The sequence below is a fragment of the Eschscholzia californica genome, unplaced genomic scaffold (genome assembly GCF_041429995.1).
Source record: "Eschscholzia californica isolate CP2 unplaced genomic scaffold, dmEscCali1.0.p SCAF_5, whole genome shotgun sequence".
NCBI classification, from domain to species: Eukaryota; Viridiplantae; Streptophyta; class Magnoliopsida; order Ranunculales; family Papaveraceae; genus Eschscholzia; species Eschscholzia californica.
In genome coordinates, this window is record NW_028238472.1 from 2,251,897 (window position 1) to 2,273,764 (window position 21,868).

The 21,868-nt window shown below is 35.7% G+C and overlaps 3 protein-coding genes, 1 long non-coding RNA gene and 1 pseudogene across 4 annotated transcripts; 3 read left to right on the top strand and 2 right to left on the bottom strand.

Moving 5' to 3' along the window:
- Positions 1–7: 7 nt before the first annotated feature.
- On the bottom strand, positions 8–4,459 carry LOC147536145 (uncharacterized). Its single transcript, XR_015226325.1, has 3 exons — positions 4,330–4,459; positions 794–885; positions 8–531 (listed from the first exon to the last, which is right to left on the bottom strand). It is a non-coding gene; the product is annotated as an uncharacterized LOC147536145 (long non-coding RNA).
- On the top strand, positions 1,048–4,218 carry LOC147536146 (GDSL esterase/lipase At1g71250-like). Its single transcript, XM_086644530.1, has 5 exons — positions 1,048–1,465; positions 2,541–2,668; positions 2,770–3,015; positions 3,401–3,656; positions 3,756–4,218. The coding sequence occupies exons 1-5, from the start codon at positions 1,171–1,173 to the stop codon at positions 3,971–3,973; spliced, it is 1,143 nt and encodes a 380-aa protein (XP_086500656.1). The 5' UTR covers positions 1,048–1,170; the 3' UTR covers positions 3,974–4,218.
- A 2,078-nt stretch (positions 4,460–6,537) lies between the features above and the next one.
- Positions 6,538–7,767, bottom strand: LOC147536147 (uncharacterized). The gene is made up of 4 exons (XM_086644532.1): positions 7,505–7,767; positions 7,321–7,428; positions 7,187–7,215; positions 6,538–7,076 (listed from the first exon to the last, which is right to left on the bottom strand). The coding sequence occupies exons 1-4, from the start codon at positions 7,511–7,513 to the stop codon at positions 6,854–6,856; spliced, it is 369 nt and encodes a 122-aa protein (XP_086500658.1). The 5' UTR covers positions 7,514–7,767; the 3' UTR covers positions 6,538–6,853.
- Positions 7,768–8,069: 302 nt separating this feature from the next.
- On the top strand, positions 8,070–8,854 carry LOC147536148 (GDSL esterase/lipase At5g33370 pseudogene; annotated as a pseudogene).
- Positions 8,855–9,555: 701 nt separating this feature from the next.
- LOC147536149 (uncharacterized) lies at positions 9,556–16,285 on the top strand. The gene is made up of 16 exons (XM_086640195.1): positions 9,556–10,128; positions 10,225–10,330; positions 11,049–11,111; positions 11,205–11,375; positions 11,485–11,558; positions 11,972–12,074; positions 12,198–12,240; positions 12,639–12,701; positions 13,020–13,249; positions 14,004–14,124; positions 14,205–14,305; positions 14,601–14,714; positions 14,793–14,963; positions 15,055–15,201; positions 15,615–15,760; positions 15,977–16,285. Exons 1-16 carry the CDS (start codon positions 10,065–10,067, stop codon positions 16,123–16,125), a joined length of 1,866 nt encoding a protein of 621 aa, XP_086496321.1. The 5' UTR covers positions 9,556–10,064; the 3' UTR covers positions 16,126–16,285.
- Positions 16,286–21,868: the final 5,583 nt, after the last annotated feature.

Sequence of the window (21,868 nt, forward strand, 5' to 3'; positions counted from 1 at the left end):
AGTCATCTATGATCAATTCTAATTAATTTTGATCAATATTATACCTCTTAAACAAGATCAGAACAGTTACTGAACAAAGTGATCAAGTGAAGAAACTAACACTCTAACCAGGCCATAAATTAACAAATCTAAACAACTATTCAAAAATGTAAGTACAAAAATTGGCAAAATTTGATAGAAATCTTTGAGCGCAATCTCTTTGACCATAATATTAACCTAATATCTAAACGAATGATGATCTTCTGCCACCATTTGTCTGTACTGGCTATACCTTGTAATGAACAAGGGGAGAAGACTTGCCGTCAATAAGCATTTGATCTTTGTTTGCCAACTTCTCCCTTAAAATTTTGATATTGAGAACTAGAAATCGAGGATAGAAGGTTTAGAGGAACCAGAACAACTACCAGAAGAACCACCATACGAACTACCACTTGAACCATCAACTGGAGCTTGATTTAGTCTCTCTAACACCAAAGATCTTCGACGATGAAGCTTTATTGAGAACGTATTTGCTTCAAGAATTACAGGAACCTGCCAAGTAAATGAACAAGTAAGAAAGGCTAAACAATCAATACTAGATTCATATTTAACAAATTACAAATCGAAGCCAAACCCAAAATGGGTTCCCATGTAAAATGACCGAAACAGCAATATAATCTGAAAGTGAGTGAGTGCCTTCCGTACAGGTTTATCAACTTTCACTTGCTTGCATCTAATAATGGATTTTCGATGGCGGCAAATGAATCTCTATTTAAGATCACTAACCATTTCTATATAGAAATTTCATGAGTACCTGTGTATTGGTCTGGGCTACTTTATGAACATGAAGAAAGCCAACCATATCCTGATACCCGGTGAGGAGTTTTGCAAGCTCTTTGTCCTCGTCTGTTTCGAATAGATTATAATAATGAACTCATATAAACAAGTTTTGAAGTTATTAATGCTGGCATCAATTTTAAGGCTGAAAATTATGGGAAAAGGAAGCTATAAATAAAGGAATAAAGCTAACACGAAAAGCATGAAATTCATGGGATTGCTTACCTAGAATTTGTTATTCTTTTATACGTTACAAAACTAAATTCTTGTACCAGACAAGACTACATCTTTAGAAACCCTTTATATCCATCAAGCATACTTACCCACATTTCATGTTTCGTCACAAAATACATAATGGGAAAAGGAAGAATTGAGTTTAGGATGCTTAATAGAGATATACAAAGAGGAGAGTGGTTTGTCGGTGTTTCGGGCATCGTTACACTCCTCCTGATCACTTGCTCAAATGGAGTGGTAGGAGCTGCACCAATGGTCCCAGCAATGTTTGTTTTTGGAGATTCACTGGTTGATACTGGAAATAGCAATTATCTTAATTCTATAGCCAAAGCTAATTACAGACCTTATGGAGTTGATTTTAACGGATGGGCTACTGGGAGATTCTCTAATGGAAGAACCATTGTTGATCTTCTTGGTATCATACTTTAACCACATGATTTTCAAAATTTCTCAGCATTTTCAATTCTAATGTGGTCATTTGTTTAAAGCACTTTCGCAAAGGTTAGCTAGATGTCAAACTTGATGTAGTTTTAGTCTTCAGACTTTAGGCATACATGTAATGATGCATGGGCCGTCTCATAATCTTCTTCTTTTTGTTGAAAGCCCACTTCATTATCAGCCATATAATTCCTAAAGAGTCCTATAAGCTCCAGCTAACCTTGATCGAATTCGTTAGAGTTTGTTTTTCTGTAGGCACTAGCAAGATTTGGACTTCAAATTCCATCTCCAGATGGAGTATGAACTTCGGGAAAGTGAAGCGGGGTGTTCCCATGTTTTTTTACTTCGGGCAGTGACGCTGCCCACACGACTATAGGACCCATATGACACTTGAGCTGTCTATAGGCACCATGACATCGACCCAAGCATGGACGACTGTGAAATAGAAGTGCAGTGAACTACCCATAGGCATCCAATTTCTTGAAATGGTCGGAGAAATGGTTGTTAAAATGGTGTGAAGTTTTTAACTTGTTCAACCACTGTTTGTAAATCTAGTTTCTCATGAAAAAGTCTTATTATATACCATGTAAAATGTTTATTACATGAGAAATTCTATTCAGCCTTCAACTTGGTCTCTGTCCCAGCGCTCCGCCTGATGTGGCGACATATCACTTGAGCGTGGAGCAAATGGAGAGAGAATATACTCAACGGAAAGTTTGCCACATCAGAAGGTTGGGGGAGAGGCCAAATGGAAGGATAACAGTTGTGCATTCTTATTTTGTATGTTTACATTTATTTATGTTTCAAAATCACTTATTGTGGCAATGGACGCTGGTTTAAACCTACCCTCAAGCACTCCCAGGTTTCGTCTCCACTAAACTAACTTAGGCATGTACCAAATAGCCTAGCTGAGTTGTACATATACATGTTAGATATGTACAACCTTATAACTAGGTCTAGTAGATCAGTATTGTAGGACTAAGATCAATACATGAACCTTCCAGCCTAGTCCGCGAACTCTTCGTTCATTTGAAGACTGAGTTTTATTGCAGTGGAGAAGTTGGGTCTTCAATATGCTCCAGCCTATGCCGATCCAAACACAAGAGGTGCAAGAATACTTGGTGGAGTCAATTATGCTACAGCAGATGCAGGCATTCTTGATGAGACCGGCCAACACTATGTACTTATTCCTCATCAACTTCTTCCTCATCGACTTCTTCCTCAATTACATGGTGTCCATTCAAAAGAGTTCACCCTTATTATAAAACTTTTGGTTTGCAGGGAGAAAGGTATAGTTTGAGCCAACAAGTCCTGAATTTCGAGACGACGTTGAACCAACTAAGGGCTCAGATGGGACCTAGTACGAACCTAAGCCATTATTTGGCAAGGTCTATTGCAGTGTTGGCCTTCGGCAGCAACGATTACATCAACAATTACCTCATGCCCTCTCTCTACCCTTCTAGCGATAACTACAGTCCTGAGGACTTCGCCAACCTTCTCCTTAATAGCTATACCCGTCAGATTCTGGTAAGCTTATAAATTTTAGATACATACGTTTACCAACAATATTGAATGTCAAGTTTCTACCGAAGTGACCATAATATCTCGATTTCAAGCTCAACTAAAAGTTCAAAAAAAAAAAAAAACTCAACTAAAAAGGAATAACAGGCAATGAGCAATATGTTTTCCATACTAACCAAATATTCCCATAAAAGTTTTCTGTTTCCGGCAGAGACCCAAATTTAATATCTTTGCTATTACCTGTGAAAATAGTACCACACGGGAGAACAACAATCTAGTACCAAGAATATAATGTCTAGATCCTCTCCCCTTTGATTTTCGTTTAGAAGATCACAAACTTAACATTACCTATAATAATAGATGCTTTAATTTTTTATTTTCATAATGACAGGCACTCTACAGTGTAGGGCTAAGGAAGTTTCTGATAGCAGGTATAGGACCATTAGGATGCACTCCTAATCAACTAGCTACGGGTCAAGCTCCACCGGGAAGGTGTTTTTCCTACGCGAACGAGATACTTGGAACCTTCAATGTTGGTCTTCATACACTAGTTGATCAACTCAATCAAAATCATCCAGGTTCCATCTTTGCCTATTCTAATATGTATGGTGCCCTCGGCGATATTCTCAATAATCCAGCTATTTATGGTAAGATCGATCGATGTTTCATTATTTTCATATTCAAGTCCAAAATAACTTACAAGTTTGGTTGTGGTGAACTTGACATTAAGGTAATGGTTTTGGCAGGATTAAATGTGGTCGACAGAGGTTGTTGTGGAATTGAAGGAAGTCCAGGAATAACTTGTCGTCGCTTCTCAGTTCCATGTCCAAACAGGAATCAATATGTGTACTGGGATGCCTTCCATCCGACACAAGCAGTGAATGCGATCCTTGCCGAAAGAGTTTGGAGAGGTCCACCTTCTGATTGTTACCCAATCAACATGCAACAAATGGCTCAAATATAATAAATCCCTACGATCCATGAACGGGTACTAGTTCAGTCTATACTACTATACATATCGGTAAAAATGGAACTGAGGTTGTGTAACTACTCCGGAATAACTCTGAGACACGCTTGATTTTCCAGTTATAATTAGTTTCTATGTTGTTTGAAAAAAAATACATTTCATTGCAAGTATTCACATAAGTCACTATGCATGATGCGCGCACTCGTTGCGTTTAAAAAAATATTATTTCATTGATATGTGGCGGAAAAGGCCCCAACCGGATCTTCATGCTTCTTAATAATCAACTATAAATACACACATAGCATATTCATGGCATGACTGTATATGTAAATCGAACGGAGAGTTAAACTTACTTGATCAAATAGTCGGAAAGGATCGGTAAAGATCATCAAGTTCAATCGCATTAGGGATTGGAGTTTTAGCTGGAAACCAACTACCATCGTCGAGCCAAATAGTTGATTCCAGGCTAATGGCAACTGGATCCTACAACGGATTACACACATAAGGATGTCTGACTTGATCAAAAGTTGCAATTAAAAAAAGGAAGAAAGGTGCGGGTCTTGACCAAAGGGGTGGAGACCACCATGGGCATGGTGTCGTGCATGGGACGCACCGGGCCTGTCACGTGGCCTAGCTTCGGCAACGCCAGGCCTAAGGGTAAAGGCCTCGGCGTAGGCCAAGGCCATGCCCAGATCAAGGTTAAGGCCATGGCCAGACCAAGGCCGGGCCCAAGAAGGCAGCCATCTAGAGGAAGATGGGGTTCCCACCGCCTCATCCTAGTTGTGTCTAGACTATGTAAGGGTTTCTTCTTTTGCATACTATATGAAGGGGAATTCCGGAATTAACAAAATTCTCATTCTAATCGAAAAAAAGATGGTTTCTTAATATTCATCATTCAAGGAGAAGAAGGTGTTCTTCGTGCTCTATCTAACTTGCCCTCAACATCAAAGGTATTTGAATCATATAAAGGAAACATTAAAGGTATATGTTTCTACAACCTATAGCTATAGGCCACTGTTTTGGGGAAAGCAGAAAAGTTTCCGGGAAAGACCGTGGAAAATAAAAAAAATAAACTAAACACACCTTTAATGTCGCCGGAAAAAAGTCGCCGGCCGGATGTTGCCTGCGACTTCATCATCTTCTCTCTCTTCTCTTTTATGTTTCTCTCTCTTCTCTTTCTCTGTCATCTCCCTCTCTTCTCTCTTTCTTCTCTCTCTTCTCTTGTTCTTTCTTTCTTCTCAATGTCTCTTCTCTTTTCTGTTTCCTCCCCTTCGCCGGAGCTCGTCTGGTTTGTTCTTCAAACCAAACTCGTCTGGTTTCCAGACGAAACCAGATCTAGTTTCATCTGGAAACCAGAGCTCCGGCGAAGGGGCTCCTCCCCTTCGCCGGAGATGGAGAGGAGAACAAAAAAAAATTGTCACCGGAAATGGTGGACTTCACCGGAGATGGTGGTGGTAGATGAAAGAAATAAGAAGCTGAAAAAGTTAGTTGTTTGGGGTAAAAATAAAATTCTAATTTTTTCTTAGTTTCAGGTTTTAGGACCAGTTCGTTCTTCTTTTTCTTAGTTTCAGGTTTCAATTGTCTGAATCAAATGGATCTAAAATCATCCCAAATCAGCCATTTAGACGAGGCAGATAAAACCAAACATTATGAAATCTGATTATCTGACTCGAGTCAATAAAAACCTCACATCAGATTTCGGTCTGACTTAGCTAAAAAACACTACCATGAGTAACTTCCTGTTGTCGGTAATCGTCTCCACACTGTTAAGTTTAGTTTATAGAAACCAATCCAACAACTACTACCCATGAATGGAATCTTGAATTGCTAGATTAACTATTCTCAGAGGATATAGTATATAAAATCACCATTATCCCCTTAAATAATACAAGTGAAGACCAAATCCATTGGAACCCAACCAAGTCAGGAGTGTATACTGTGAAATCCATGTATAATATCTTCACTAGAAATTAACAACCTGAATTGCGCTTGAATGCACTCCAAGAATTCAACTCTTCCTCTTGATATTGTCCAATAATTCGCTTCCAACAACTGAAGTCCTCTCAAGGTTCATAAATCTAGAATTTAGACTATGTGGGTCACATAATATTCAAACTAATCACTCGCATCACATATTTTTTGAATGGCCTTTTTCAAGGAATGTATGCTTTGCCTTACCCTTCGCTCTTTGTATTGATGTCTCTGGATAAGGAATATTACAACTCCTTGATCTACATCCTAACTACTTGGCGGGTAATCTGGAAAATCAGATGTGAAGTGCTATACCAAAAAAAGAAACCATCTATATTCCAGATTTATCACTGGAACACAAAGTCTAGCTTCAGCTCAACTTAACCACATTAGATCTCCAGTACAGCATGAACCTTATTCTACCATTAAAGAAATAGAGGTAAAGAACCAGTGGATACACGAGAAAAATGGAACACGAAAGTCATTGAACCTTCTTTCGACAACATAAAACTAGAAGACTTGATATCCCATAAAACTATAATAGTATAATACAAACATCGTAATCCAATAATTAAGATATCTCAAAGACATAATTCGAACATCATAATCCATTAACTAATAGTAATTGAAATACCTAATTCATGTTCAAACATCAAACACACCTATTGGAACATTCAAACATCATAATCCATTAACTAATAGTGTAATTAAAATACCTAATTCATGTTCAAAAACACCTATTCGAACATCGAACACCTATTCGAACATTGTAATCCATTAACTGATAGTAATTAAAACACCTAATTCATGTTCAAACATCAAACACCTATTCGAACATCGAACACACACCTATTGGAACATCAAGTTCAACACTAACAAAACATAAACTAGTACTAGGAGTATTATTTATGTTGTTGAACCCTCAATAAGTAAAGAAGAAAATGGTCTTTTCTTACTATTCTTCTTCTTCATCATCAAATCAGAAGAAGAACCCTCCTCTTTTGTTTCCTCATCATCATCATCAGCAGCAGCCTGATCAGTAGTAGCCTTCTTCATTTGCTTGAAAGTTAACCCCTCTGTTAATAGTCGTTTAGGGTTCATACGTTTCTCCATCCAGCAAAAAACGTTACTGCATAGATAGAAAGATCCATACTCATCAAAAACCCTAAACCAAACTCTAGCGGCCCCTAGGTTTTAACTTTTTAACTAAGAAAATAAAAAAAAAAAATTACTACTTACCTACTAGGGTGTAATTCACGTTGGTACTTCTACAACACAAACATAAGGAAATTAATTAATCAGTCAAATATGATATGATCGATCTTCTACAACAACATAAACAACAACAACAACTAAACCCTAGAATTTCTAACTTGGAAGATAGTCTCAGGAGGTGAAATTAAAAGACGACTCAGCCTGTGTGGAATCTTCTTCCTTCCCGCTAGAACGTCGGAAAGATCTCGATTACTCGGCCATGGTTCCTAATATCCCATCAAACACATCATCATACTCATCATCGTCGGTTAAAAAGAAATATTAGTAGTATTAAAAACTCACCGAAGCCATAGAAACCCTAGAAACTTTGTTTCTGCCTTTCTCTTTCTCTGCGATGGATGATAAATTATGGCCCCGACTTTGACCAATAATGAAAATTCTCCGGAGAATAAAGACTTTTCTTAAAATAAGATTGACTTTTTATGTTTCTTTTTAGAGCACCGTAGTACATATACATATGGAATTCTCCTCCCGACACTGCTTTAGCAATGTCGAAGAGCACTCAAATATATCAATTAGCTACAAATTTATCAAAACAAAACCATGAATGTCATAATATAGTTTCCTAATTATATATTCATTGTTTGTGGGTTTCTTACTTTTTGTATGAACATTGTTCAAGGTTTCCGTAATGAAGCTCTCTACAAACTCTAAACGGAGTTGGAGTTATGGTGCCTGCCCCGACCCAATTGACTTTGTTAAGTACTCAAGTTCTTATACACTCGGTCTACACCAATCTTTGAGCTTCAATGAGGTGTTCTTTTTAACGATTTTTACACTTTTGCAGTTCTTTTTACGCTTCTTTTAAATGTTTTCCTGTAGTAAGGTGATCTAGTAAAAATGAATGATGTTACAGAGACTATACGAATTAGGAGCCCGACGGGTCCTTTTAACGGGGACAGGCCCAATGGGATGTGTACCAGCAGAGAGGGCAATGAGAGGCAGGAATGGAGAGTGTGCACCAGCTCTACAAAATGCACCAGCCCTACTGGTTGAAATGCTGAATGATCTCAACAACGAAATTGGTACAAATGTCTTCATTTATGCTGATGCATTTAACATGCATGATGATTTCATTACTAATCCAATAGCTTATGGTAAGATATTTCAATATAGAATTGTTTCGAATTTTGTATGTTTTTCTTTTTCATTTTTGTATCTTGTTAAGATGATTTAAATGTTAATACGAATCGATAATAAATTTTGTAAAAGTCTCGGTTTTAATATTCTTAGTGCATGTTTTTAGCGACTATATTTAACGTTACGTGACCCTCTTATTATGGGACATTTTTTTCATCCTCTTGACCCGATTTCAGAATGTTTTTGCTTTTCGGTTTTTCTCGAACACTCATATTATTAACTTGGTATTATGTGTGTGTTTTGGTATAGGATTTGTTACATCAGAAGTAGCTTGTTGTGGACAAGGACCATATAATGGGATTGGAATATGCTCAATTGTGTCAGAAATATGCCCCAACAGAGATGAATATGCATTTTGGGATCCTTTCCATCCAACTGAAAAGGCAAATAGAATCATTGTCAGAAACATACTCAACAATTGAAATTATGACTAAACAATATATGCACCCAATGAATCTAAGTACTATCATGGCCATGGACACCTTGCCCTAATTTTGCTTTACCTTCAAAAATACCTTCATATTATCTTAGTTTTGATTTCATGATATTATTATAAGTATTAGTATTAGCTAGTGTGTGTTTTAAGAAAATTAGGGTTGAGATGTTTGGATTTGATCTTGGATTCTTGTGGGTTAGATTTTCTTGAGTTGAATTTAATGATGTCTTTTTTCTTAAGTTTATGGTGAACCAATTTATATTAGTAAGAATGAAATTTATGTGATCTTTCATTTTATTCTTATTGTTGGATTAAGATTTCATATATTGTTTAGTCACAAATATAAAAACATAAAAGTAGATATTACTTAACTTTTTATTATATAACAAAATGGGGCGATGGCGAAAATAGAGTTCTATGAAAAACTATACACTTTTTGAGTTCTCGCAGTTGTTTACTAGTTGAGTCACTAAATTGAAATTTAGTTTGAAAATTATTTTTCGGGAGGACAACATTGATGAGTTAGAATATTGACTAAACAAATCAAATTATAATGACGTAGTGATACTTTAGACAGAAAAATAAAAAGATGATAGGAAAGGTTAACAAACCAGACTTGGACGAGAACCAACAAAAAAATGATAGAAAAGGCTAACAAACCAAACTTGGATGAGAACCAACTGTCCATTAGAAGAGTGAGAAAGTCGATAAAGAAAGTGAAAGAGTCACCACGTAATGAAGGTGTTGGTTTCGTTCTAATATGAGTAGTGTTTGACTGTTTGTCTTTTCTAACTATCCAGTTATTACATCCTCGAAAGATATGGGACTCATATGCTCTTACATTACGTTCAAAATTTGCAATATTTTAATGAGACTAAGATAGTGTTGTTTATCAAAAATGAATATATGTTCGAAAAGGGAGATACTGAAATTGGCAAGAATTTGACGTAGACGACCAGATATCGACCCCTATTTCTCTATCTATCTATGCGAAACCTGGGTGTCTACATCAGATTTCGTCTAAATTCTGTTCAACAATTTCAAACATTATATTATCTTTGTTCGCTTTTCATGAAAGTTAGGTTTAAAAATCTGACTCGAGACCTAAATTTTCTACCAAAACTATTTTCCCTCCATAATTTGTTCTAAAACTACCCTATTACCTAGAAGATCATGTGATACCTCTAATGTTAATTCCCCCAATCACCCTCTTCTAGGGTTTCTCTTTTCTTCTACTTTTGGGGGTGAAAACACTAGCTTTGAAAAATGAAAGAGATTCCAGATTTATTGTCATTGTGTTTGGATTCAACTGCATCAGAAATCATCCATGGTACTTCTCTAATTACTCTGGTGAAGCTTCAATTTTACTACCCAATTATCTGATTAAATTCCTACTAAATTCCTTTGTTTTTTTTTGCCTTCCCAGGTGATGAAAGATATTTGCAAAACGTATTTGAACTCCCAACTGACTTGTTTGATTGCTTGGTTACCCGTTTACCTCCTTTGGGTTTGCAGAAATTGCATCAACAAATGTTAGTTTTTTAATTCTATTTATTTTGATGTTTCCTTGTTTGTGATTTTAATTGCAAAAATGGCAGATTGGGGTGGTCTTCTAACTATGTTTTTGAAATTAGTCTGCTGCTAAAAAAGTTTTAACATTTGGTTGAGTTATGAGTTTAGTTTGTGGGTTTGAATGTATTTGAATTATATGATATCTAATGTACCTAAAGTAAGAAGATTAGGACGGGATAAGTGAATTACGTTCCTGAAATCAGTATATGTCTCGTGAAAGTGTGATTGTCGGATGGGTTGCATATAATATAATGAAGAAGAGTTGACTCGAATTACGTCTCAATAGAGAGATGGGTTGCTGATATCTGCTTGGAAGAGAGAAGTAAGGAATTGATCGTAAATCTTAAATTTACTAGACCGCATACATGCTCGTATATTTTCTTTTCTTTTTTCCGTGTTCGTTTCAGGTTGAAAGTATATTTTTTAGCTGGTGGAATTTGTATTTGTATATACTATAGATCACACGTTTTATGAGTTTCAGCTCTAGCAATACTTCGAAGTTACTTAGAATGCGTTAAGCTTCAGCTCCGGATGTGATTCCACGTTCAAATGTGATTTCGTTTTAAGTTCGTTGTTCTTGTCTGTTGATGGGAGTCGGCAGTAGAAGCCCGCCCATAGGAATTTGTATACATATTCTTGGGGAGATTGTAACTGTTTTTGTTCTTCTTTCTTCAACAGGTCATTTAAGCATTTTGATGAATCTACAATTGATGGTTTTAAGGACGGAAAGAAACGTGGAAGGTTTGGCACTGAATCAATGATCCAACGTCTTTCGGTACTTATTGTGTGTATAAATAATCTTGTACAGCTGTGATTCAAATGCTTGATTTCCAGATATCGTGCCTTCAATTTAAGTTGGAAGTCATTGTTTGAGTTACGATGGCCTGATGGTGTCAGGCAGGCTCAACCAATCAATCAGTTGACAAAGCAAACTCTGCCAGGTTTTGAGCTGACTAGTTTTAGTGGTGACTGGCAGCAGATGTACTGGGAAACACATCTACAGAAGTGCGTTTTCTTTCTTCTTGAAACTATGATTCAGAGTCCTGTTCTCTTTTCGCTTTTGAATTTTTAAGTTACTACTGAGAACCCTGCTTCTATTTATTTGAAAGAACAGTTGCTTAGATAAATCAGCGGAGGCAGCACTACTTCCATCTTTTGATGGATGTCTCGGTGAAATAAGAATTCCAGGTAAAGCTATAAATCACTTATTTAGTACGTGATCTTGTATGATGCTGATCTCTACGTCTAGCATACTTAATTCTTCCATGTAACATACATCCTTTTGACAATATTTTATGCCAAGCGAGGGTCTACTCTTTTTCTAGAAGCAATGACAAAAAGACAAACTGTAGTATTATTTTCTTCCAACATTTAGTGGTTAAGTTGTTATTGCCATGATCTCAATCTAGCCATTGGTCAAGGAAGGTTACGATCGAGCAAGCATGATAGAAAGAAGGAAACAATAAAGACGAGACGAATTAATGGAGATTTCTGTTATATTTAACATAGTAATGATATTAGTTCTCTAACTTCTCGTATGTTCTTTCACATTGAATTAGTTAAAAAGAATTTATTTATCTTATCTTTCTCCATATGCGCAGACACTATTCTGAAATCTATTGGCCATACAAGATGCCAATGTCACACAACTTGTGCCTACTCAAAACTATCCTACCATTGCCATGAATTTGGGTGCTACACCAGGTGATAGCATTTAAAAGCACCGTATCTCACACTTCCAATATAAACTATAATCAGGGATTCAGAATCAGGAAATGTGATTCCCTTTCTTTTCTAATACTGTTTATTATTTTTCTCTCCTTCCAGATGCTTGAGACTTCAAAATGTGCTCTGTGTTCCCGAGATATCTGTAAGTACATCATTATAGAAATAGAGGACAACTAAATCTGTTCTTAGTTATTTAGCTTTAGATACAGTATCACTCTCGCCCTGGAAATTCAATCAGACTTCTTTTTTGTTATTAGAATTCATTATGCATATTTGCTATTTCTTGTTGGATGTCTACAATTTAGAAACTTGCGAATAAGTATATGAGTATGGACTTCAATGATTTCAATATCGAGCATTTTGTTCTGATAGTCCCGTATGTCATCTTTTCTGAGTCCTTTTCTACTTTTCCAGTTAAACCCGAAAAATAACGTATAAGAAAAGCCTACGAAAATCTTTATTCATAATTTCAATTGTTGAGTATGTTTGTAGATACTTCCCTTCGTCGTTTACTTGAACTAACGACTTTATAATTACCAGAGATTATTAAGGTACAGCAAGCTAAGAAGCTTGGTCATACGAGGGATCAAATCCGAAGAGCACGTAAGTATTACATCATTTCATAGGTATTTTTGCTCATAGACATTAGGAACTCTGACAATAGAAACCCAGGATTGTGCCATCATTTTGTTATTTCGGTTGGAAAACATGAGCTTCTTCTTTCTGTTTTTGTTCATTTATTTCTTGTTGGCAAAAGAACATGACATGGAAATTTTATATGAGTCAATTTCACTCACTATGTCATATCTATAAGTTGTTTTTGCCTATTAGTATGTAACAAGTCAACTTCAATTTGGAATTTTAAATTAAATATCGATTGACTTTGGGATTGGAAAAAAAAATTGATCAACTTTGGCACAGGTCAATGGGACATGCAAGCTTCTGAAACAGAACAGTGATGCATTGTCATCACTTGAGTTCATATACTGCAAATTTTCATCATCTGTGACCAATGCAATTTGTAATTCTTTATACACCGATGGGATTCAAACACATGGGGTTCAGTGCTTCTCAATAAAAGCATCAAGTGTTCTTGAAAGCAATGATGTCTCTTTACCATCGGGACTCGTATCTTTTCTTTCCTTAGGAAGGTATAAACTGTTATTCTGGCATTACACATTGGTTCATCCATTTGGGATAGTCATCTGTCTAATCAAATTACAAATTAACTATAAATATCTGAATAGTTTTACCTTCGCCCTTCAGAGAGGTTTCTTATCAGTTACCATGATATTATTGAGTTGCAGAGAGATTCTAATATCTTTCTTCTTTGGTGACGCGAGTTTGGGGTTTATAAAGCTGTTAAATATCACTTCTCTTAAAACTGTTAGGAAAAAATGTGCAGCAAATTTTGACTGTGAAGACTTGAAGTGTAAATATCTAAATCTATCTACCCACAATTGGTTTGACTCTTAATACTGGAACTTGAAGACATACCAAACCCAAAAACACAGGAAATGTGGATTCACGAATTTATTGTTTCATATAAATATGTTGTATGAAAACCAAGTAGTTGAAGGTTAGAATGAAAAAGAGAAACGGGGAGAGAATAAATTATAATGTATAACTCCAAATATTTAATAAGGACAAGATATTATTTTATCTTTTTTGAAAACGAATGGATTTTATATTAAACGTAAGGGTGGGAAAAATATGATATTATCTATTTTCTGTCGTTAGCTGGCCAAGTGGTCGTAGATTCGTAATTTCTCATTGTAAAAACTGGCTTGCAGCTATATGCTTGGTATAAGTCTCTCATGGAGTAGAAACTACTGTATTTTCAGCACATGTACGTTAATTTCAACTATTCGTATTGGCTATTGAAACAAGTATTTGTGGCTTTAGGTCCTTGTGTTTCCTACACTTTTCCGAGAATCGCCTAGGCCCAAGTTTTGCAAAGATGGTTTTTGATACCCTTCTCGATGCTTCATCTGGTCTCTCTATTCTGGACCTATCTGACAACAACGTGAGTTCTGCACTCCTGCTCAGTGATTATTGCATTTTACTAATTGTAGCAGTAAGAAGTACCATAGATAATGCTTGCAGATTGCAGGTTGGCTTCCTGGTGTTAACAGAAAATTCTCGAACTGCTTGCCGTCAGTAGGAACAAGCAAGTCGTTGTGGTCTTTGCGCGTGCTTAATCTTCGGTATTTGACTCCGCCTTTATCTCTTCCTTCATCCCCCCTAGGTAGTACTTTCTTTTTCTCCAAGTTGGAATTGAAATTTCACTTTAGGTTTGAATTGACTCGAGTCGATTTCAGACTATTTGTCTTTGTCCAACTTGGGATGTCAGACTCGCCTTAATGACTGATTTTGGGTTTATTTTATTCAGATGATTCAAATTCAGACAGTGAGAAAGAAAACAAACACCACCTTAGTTTTGTTTTGTTTCTTGGGAAATTTGATTGAAGATATTGACAAAAAAAATTGATCTGACATTAGGGGGAATAACTTGCGCAAGGATGATATAAACAGTCTTAGATATACTTTACACCAAATGCCTAACTTGGAAAGCTTGGATTTAAGTGAAAATCCTATTGGCGATGATGGAATCAGGTAAGTTGTTCTTGTTCCTCGAACCTATCTTCACATTCGTTGGCCAAAATTTTCAACAATATTAATCAACTTTTGCAGAAATCTGATCCCATTTTTTGTTGAGGCGTCTGAAAAAGATTCTCCTTTATCTGATGTAAAGATAGAGAATTGTGACCTCTCATATGATGGAGTAACTGAACTTTTGGATAAACTTTCGACGTTGAAGAAAGTATTGGATTCTCTCTCTATTGCAGATAATGATCTTGGGAGGTACTTTAAATCTGGCTCTAAATGAATTTTTTGTTACTTCTCATTTTAAAGTTCATCTAGAAATATTGATATCAATTTCACTTTGGTCCAGGCAAGTTGCCGAACCGTTGGCGAAGTTTTTGGGTGCATCAAACATTAGTTCACTCAATATTGAAGAAATTGGGCTGGGGACTTCGGGCTTCTGTGAACTCTGCGAGAAACTACCGAAGGAGATGAAACTTTCCTACATCAACATGAGGTTGTTATACAATTTCTAATGTCTAGTCCACTTGTGACGTTTAGGTTTATGAAATGTTCTATCAATACCATCTCTCTAATGGCCCAATTCCACCTCCTTTAATCTCTGAGCCTTGCTTGTTGGGCCGATTCGCCAAAATCCGAAAATGAAACAGATCTCAAATGGTTGGACAAGCGAGGCACGATTGGGTCATCTAGGGGTACTTTATCAATAGCTTTGTTGTTAGATGCTATCATCTTCCTACCTTTTCCAAAAAATTTCATAAAATGTTGTTGTTTCCCACTTTCTCCATTTTCACTGAATATGCATTATTTCAAATTTAGAATGCTCTTTTGCTTATAGCTAAATATGGACTTTTTCTGAACTCAAACTTAATTGCTTCTGGAATATTAACATGTCATTATCTTTGACAGCAAGAACCGAGGTGGAATTGAAGCTGCAAAATTCATTGTGGAACTCATCTCCAGGACTCCCCAACTTATCAGAATCAATGCCGCGTATAATTTTATGCCTTCGGAATCATTGGAATTTATATGTTCTGCACTGAAGCTTTCAAAAGGTACATCTCTACGTACGAACTGCTGCACTAAGCGATGATACCAACATGAACCTCTGTGATAAACTCAGATTGCTTGATAATGATAAAATCAGGTTCTAATTGTGTTATAACCGGGACACATTTAGGGTGACGATACTTTAATTACTCGTACTTTGAACTTAATTGAATAAAAATGAAGAAACATCTTGAACTAATTATATTTGTTATTTTGTGCAGGTAGATTAGAACAGCTTGACTTAACAGGAAATTCTGGGTGTTACCAACCATCTCATTCTTCCATTTTAGCCGAGTTTCAATATCGTGGAAGACCTATTATGATTCTTCCATCGCCTGTCGCCTTTGTTCCTTATGACGATGATCCTTAGATGAAATGATCGTCAAGTACTTCCTCATTGTTTTGATAGTTTATTCGCCTAAATTATTATCTTTTATCTGTATCTTTCCCTTTCGTTTTGAATCCTCAATCAAATAATTTGTCGATCAATCTTATGTTGGTAAAGAAGATGGGAATTTTTTTTGTATAAATCTTTGGATATCTTGAATTTTATTCAGTCGGGTCGTCATAAATTATGTTTCCTGTCTAATAGGATTTCCTGGTAGGTTGTTGGAACACCCTGCGGTGGCCATTGATTGGGGACAACAAGCAAGGACAGTCAAGTTCTAACAACAAGGCATAGCAACTGCGGCCACAACAGCTTTAGACCACAGCTCTGCCCCACATAGCTTGGTGTAGAAAAGAGCTTCTCGACACATAGTGGGAGCTCTATAATGAATTAAGGAAAGACGATTCACGTAAACATAACCACCGTGATAGGAGCTCTTCAATGAACAAGAAAATCAGAGGTAAAGAACCAGTGGATACACGAGAAAATGGAAGACGAAAGTCATTGAACCTTCTCTCGGCCAAATACAATAATAAAAAAGGAACTCTGTCAACAAAAAAAAGAAGGAGCTAGAAGACTTGATATCTCATAAAACTATAATAGTTCAAAAACATAATTCAAACATCATAATCCATTAATTAAGATCTCAAAGACATAATTCAAACATCATAATCCATTAACTAATAGTAGTCATTAAAACACCTAATTTATGTTCAAACATCAAACACCTATTCAAACATCATAATTCAAACATCAGACACCTATTCAAACATCATAACTCAAACATCAAACACCTATTCAAACATCATAACTCAAGCAAGTTCAACACTAACAAAAACATATACTTACCTACTAGGGAATAATTCATGTCGGTACTTCTACAAACAAACATAGGAAATTAATTAATCAGTCAAATATGATATGATCGATCTTCTAGTAACATAAACAACAACAACAACAACAACAACAACTAAACCCTAAAATTTCTTACTTGGAAGATTGTTTCAGGAGATGAAATGCAACAGTGACGCAGCCTTTGTGGCTTCTTCTTCCTCACTGCGACTCAGTGGCGAGGCCAGAAAATTTTATGAGTGGGGACACTTTTTTGTTATAGTTAGTGAAAGAATTCTGTAGTATACGATCAGGTTAGAATCAAAAAACAAAATTTCAACAAAATTTTATTTGTAGTTCAGATATGTCGTGGTAGTTTTAATGTACAACAAGTAAGTTCTAATTTTTCTCATCAATATGATTTAGCATCTTTCCCCAACTGAATTCCAAAAAAATATTTTGAAAAAAGAAGGAAGGGATGAAGAGATAGTGGTGAAGATTAAGAAAACTATGATGAAGAGAAAGTGATCGTATTGGAAGAAAAAATAAAGATAAACTTTTCTTTCTGACAACATGTTACTATACAAACGTGTAAAAAAATTTGGAAGTCCAAAATACAAGTCACTAAAAAGTCATACCAAATAAAAATTATGAGAGTTATTTAGAAAATTCATTATCTCTACGAAACTGTTTTTATTAAGTTGGTCACTTTGAGGAGGTCAAAATTGAATAAGTTCAATTAATAAGAACCAATTTTAGACCAACACATGCAATTTATAAAGTATTTCCAATAAGTATTCATCCTAAACCAAACAATACTTTTAACTAACGTAAATAGTGGATATTCTATGAGAAAAATGTAAGTAGTGAAAATTGTAGAAAAATTAGTGTTTTGTGTGTGGGTCGATCCCAAGACCTCCACAATGTAATCCAGGCGTTTCACCAATTGAGCTAGAGAAGATCTTTGTTTAAAGGCGAAAATATAGATACATAATATAGTGGCAAGTGCAACTTAACGCATACGAGTCACATTAGGGTCGTGGGGGCATGGCCCCCCACGGGCCCCTATGTGAGCTCGCTCCTGACCGCGAGACAAACAAAAATGTTAGTATTATAAACTCACCAAATGCATAGAAAGAAAAAGAGATAACCGACTCTAGAAACAGGGCGGAGCCAGGATTTAAACTTACACGGGGCTAAACTTTGAAGGGAATTTATAGTGATAATAATACATTTTTAACGATGCATTCACACCTATTTAATTTCTACCAATTTTTTTTTAAGATAAATCAAACATCAACCAATATTAATCGACTATCAAATAAACTAAATATGAATCAATAAACAATGTCAATTGACAATTAGACAGACTCAACTAATTAACGAAATTTGAAACTATCTAAGATTTATAACTCATAATAAATTAAGAATAATAGTTCATAAATGAGTGGAGAAAGACGAAAAAAGAGGAGAGAAAAATAAATTATAGGTGAGAGAAAGATAAAGTGATATAGAGAAAGATCAATGTAAAAAAATAACAAAATTAAAATACAACACAACACAAGAAACACAAAATTGAAAAAAATAATGAACCAAAAAGAAATCCTAGACACAAATGAGTGCCAAAAAGACAGTTGGTTTCAAATTAGGGGTGAAATCAGAATTTAACTATAAATTGAGAGCCAAAAAGTGATTACAACCCTTCTCTAAAGAGAGAAAAAAGTTATGGAAATCACTCCTACAGAATCAAACCCAGGACCTAACAGTTGCAAGGCTAAACTTCTACCAGCTGGGCTACTAATCTATTAAATTTTCTAATTAATGATGCATTCACATCTATTTAATTTCTGTCTTTCTCTGCCATGAATGCTTAAAAATCTGTAAATTCTAAGTGACACTCTAAATTTTTAGAGTTTGAGTTCATTGGAGATAGTTGAAATTGATTTGTATGTCATATCCAACTTATGTTTTAAAAACAGAACATGTTGACAACTAATTTCTTATATGGACAACTACTTTATGTGGACAACTAGAAAATGAAGAAATTTTATATGGACAACTGTTTTAAGGGGACATCACTCTATGATTTTTCTGTCATGCCCTCTAAGAATTAGAAGTTTTATTTTAACGAAATTTTGGTCAAAACTCCCTAGGAAATTATGACTTTGGTTAAAAAGGATTCATCAAAGTTTTTTAGGCTTCACCTCCCTGATGGCAATTATGTAATTTTCAATTTCAGTAAAAAGACCAACCTAACCCCAGTTTAAGAAAATACCTTGCAAACACCTTGCACTGCCTTGCAAACACTTTGCACTGCCTTGCAAAGCCTTGCAAACACCTTGCAGAGCCTTGCAAACACCTTGCATGATTTTTGCAAACACATTGGATAGCCTTGCAAACAAATTGCAGAGCCTTGCGAACACCTTGCAGAGCCTTGCGAACACCTTGCATGACTTTTGCAAATATCTTGCACAATCTTGCAAACACCTTGCAAAGCTTTGCAAATACCTTGCAGAGTCTTGCAAACACCTTGCAGAGCCTTGCAAACACCTTGCAGTGCCATGCAAATGGTTTGCAAATTAGTTTTTGAATTGATTTAACATGAAATTTGTTACAAATTATTATATATTGTCTAATAGAATGTTGTATCGAAAAACTAGCTAAAACCCCTACAAATTCATAATAGTCATTTTATAAGCTCTAGCACCATCACTTTACATTTCTTCGAAAAACTTCCAAAGCTTTCATGAAATTCTCAATTTGAACATAAACACCAATCATGATTGTCCAAGAAAAAATATTTCTCACAGGCATTTCATCTAACAACTTTATAGCTATTTCAACCAACTAAGTCGTGTATAACCAACTAATGTTGCATTCCAAGCAACAACATCTCTTTCAAGCATTTATCAAACACATCACAGGCATTCCATGATGATGATGATGATGATGATGATGATGATGATGATGATGATGATGATGATGATGATGATGATGATGATGATGATGATGATGATGACGACGACGACGATGATGATTGATGACGACAACGATAATGATGATGAAGACGACGACGACGACGATGATGATGATGATGATGACGACGACGATGATGATCATGATGATGTTGAAGAATATGATGATGACGATGATCATGATGATGATGATGATGATGATGATGACGATGAGGATGATCATGATGATGATGATGAAGACGACGACGACGACGACGATGATGACGATGATGACGATGATGAATATGATGACGACGATGATGATCATGATGATGATGAAGATGAAGAATATGATGATGACGATGATGATGATGATGATGATGACGATGATGATGATGACGACGACGATGACGAAATTGATGATGATGATGATGATGATGATGATGAGGAGGAGGATGACGACGATGATGGTGACGATGATGATGATGATGATGATGATGATGATGATGGATGGTAATGTTGATGATGATGACGATGAGGATGATGATGATTACGATGATGATGATGATGGATGATGAATGATGACGACGACAATGACGATGACGATGATGATGATGGATGATGAAGTTCGTGATCATGATGATAATGATGATGATGATGACGCAATAACGATGATGAGGATGATGATGACGACGAAGACGATGACGATGATGGATGATGATAATGATGACGACGACGATGACGACGATGATGATGGTGATGATGGTGATGATGGCGATGATGGCGATGATGATGATGATAAAAAAGAAGAGATGACGATTTACGATGATGATGACGATGATGACGATGATGATGATGACGATGATGACGACGACAATGCCGATGACTATGACGATGATGACGACGACGATGCTGTTGATGATGATGATCATCATGATAATGATGATGATGATGAAGAATATGATGATGACGATGATGATCATGATGATGATGACGATGATCATGATGATGATGAAGATGACGATGGGGATGATGATGACGACGCCAACGACGACGATGACGAAATTGATGATGATGAGGAGGAGGATGACGACGATGATGGTGACGATGACGATGATGATGAAGACGACGACGATGATGATGATGATGATGACGATGATGATGGGATTAGTATTGGCTTGTTGGTTAGATTACCTCATGTAAACTACCACCACTAGAGTTTGAATCACCTTGTCCCCCTTCTTTTTTTGTTTCTTTTTTATCGGTATTTTCAAATCACTTATTTTTTTACCCTTTTATTTTTGAGAGATTTTATAGGGTCCCCTCGTTTTTGTTAAAAGGCCTCCCCTACGTGATAATTTAGCAAGTAAAATGGTTCATGGGAGCTCTTTTAACAAAGGGAGGCCTTTTAACAAAATTGGGGAGGCCTTATAAAACTTCCCTTTTATTTTTTTAGGGAAAACAAACCATTGTTTAGGAAAACAAACCAAAATATTAAAGTTACAAAGAAGACCATATAACTCAATCCCATTACAAAGTACCCTTTTACTTTATAAATCTGACTTTCACTCGTTTTATTAATTACAACTAAATTTTGTTCCAAATATTTTTATAAATATTCTTATGCTTTCTTTTTTTCATACATACATATTTATATATATATATATCTATATATTTTCAGAAGATACTATGTTCTCTCTTTTCTTAACTTTTTAAAACTGCAAATTGTAGTGATGTTTTTCAAGACATAAATGACTCTCATTCTTTTGTAATAAAATTTAAATATATTCTTTTTATATAATTGAAAGGTATATAAAACCAATTATCTACATTAAACATTGTAGTCAATAAGATTCACTAGTTAGTGGTAGTTGTTGTGATCGAGAATATCATAATAAAATGTAAAAATTACTTACTTTAATGTCACGTCAATAGTTTAG

Excerpts from the sequence above, each read along its gene's own strand:
- LOC147536149 (XM_086640195.1), top strand. The coding sequence starts at position 10,065 with ATGAAAGAGATTCCAGATTTATTGTCATTGTGTTTGGATTCAACTGCA. Across the intron at positions 12,075-12,197 it reads GAATTTGGGTGCTACACCAG|ATGCTTGAGACTTCAAAATG; the intron begins GTGATAGCATTT and ends CTCTCCTTCCAG. Across the intron at positions 14,715-14,792 it reads ATTGGCGATGATGGAATCAG|AAATCTGATCCCATTTTTTG; the intron begins GTAAGTTGTTCT and ends CAACTTTTGCAG.
- LOC147536147 (XM_086644532.1), bottom strand. Across the intron at positions 7,216-7,320 it reads CTCCTGAGACTATCTTCCAA|AAGTACCAACGTGAATTACA; the intron begins GTTAGAAATTCT and ends TTTGTGTTGTAG. Across the intron at positions 7,077-7,186 it reads CGTGAATTACACCCTAGTAG|TAACGTTTTTTGCTGGATGG; the intron begins GTAAGTAGTAAT and ends CTATCTATGCAG.
- LOC147536146 (XM_086644530.1), top strand. The coding sequence starts at position 1,171 with ATGGGAAAAGGAAGAATTGAGTTTAGGATGCTTAATAGAGATATACAA. Across the intron at positions 1,466-2,540 it reads AACCATTGTTGATCTTCTTG|TGGAGAAGTTGGGTCTTCAA; the intron begins GTATCATACTTT and ends GTTTTATTGCAG. Across the intron at positions 3,657-3,755 it reads CAATAATCCAGCTATTTATG|GATTAAATGTGGTCGACAGA; the intron begins GTAAGATCGATC and ends TGGTTTTGGCAG.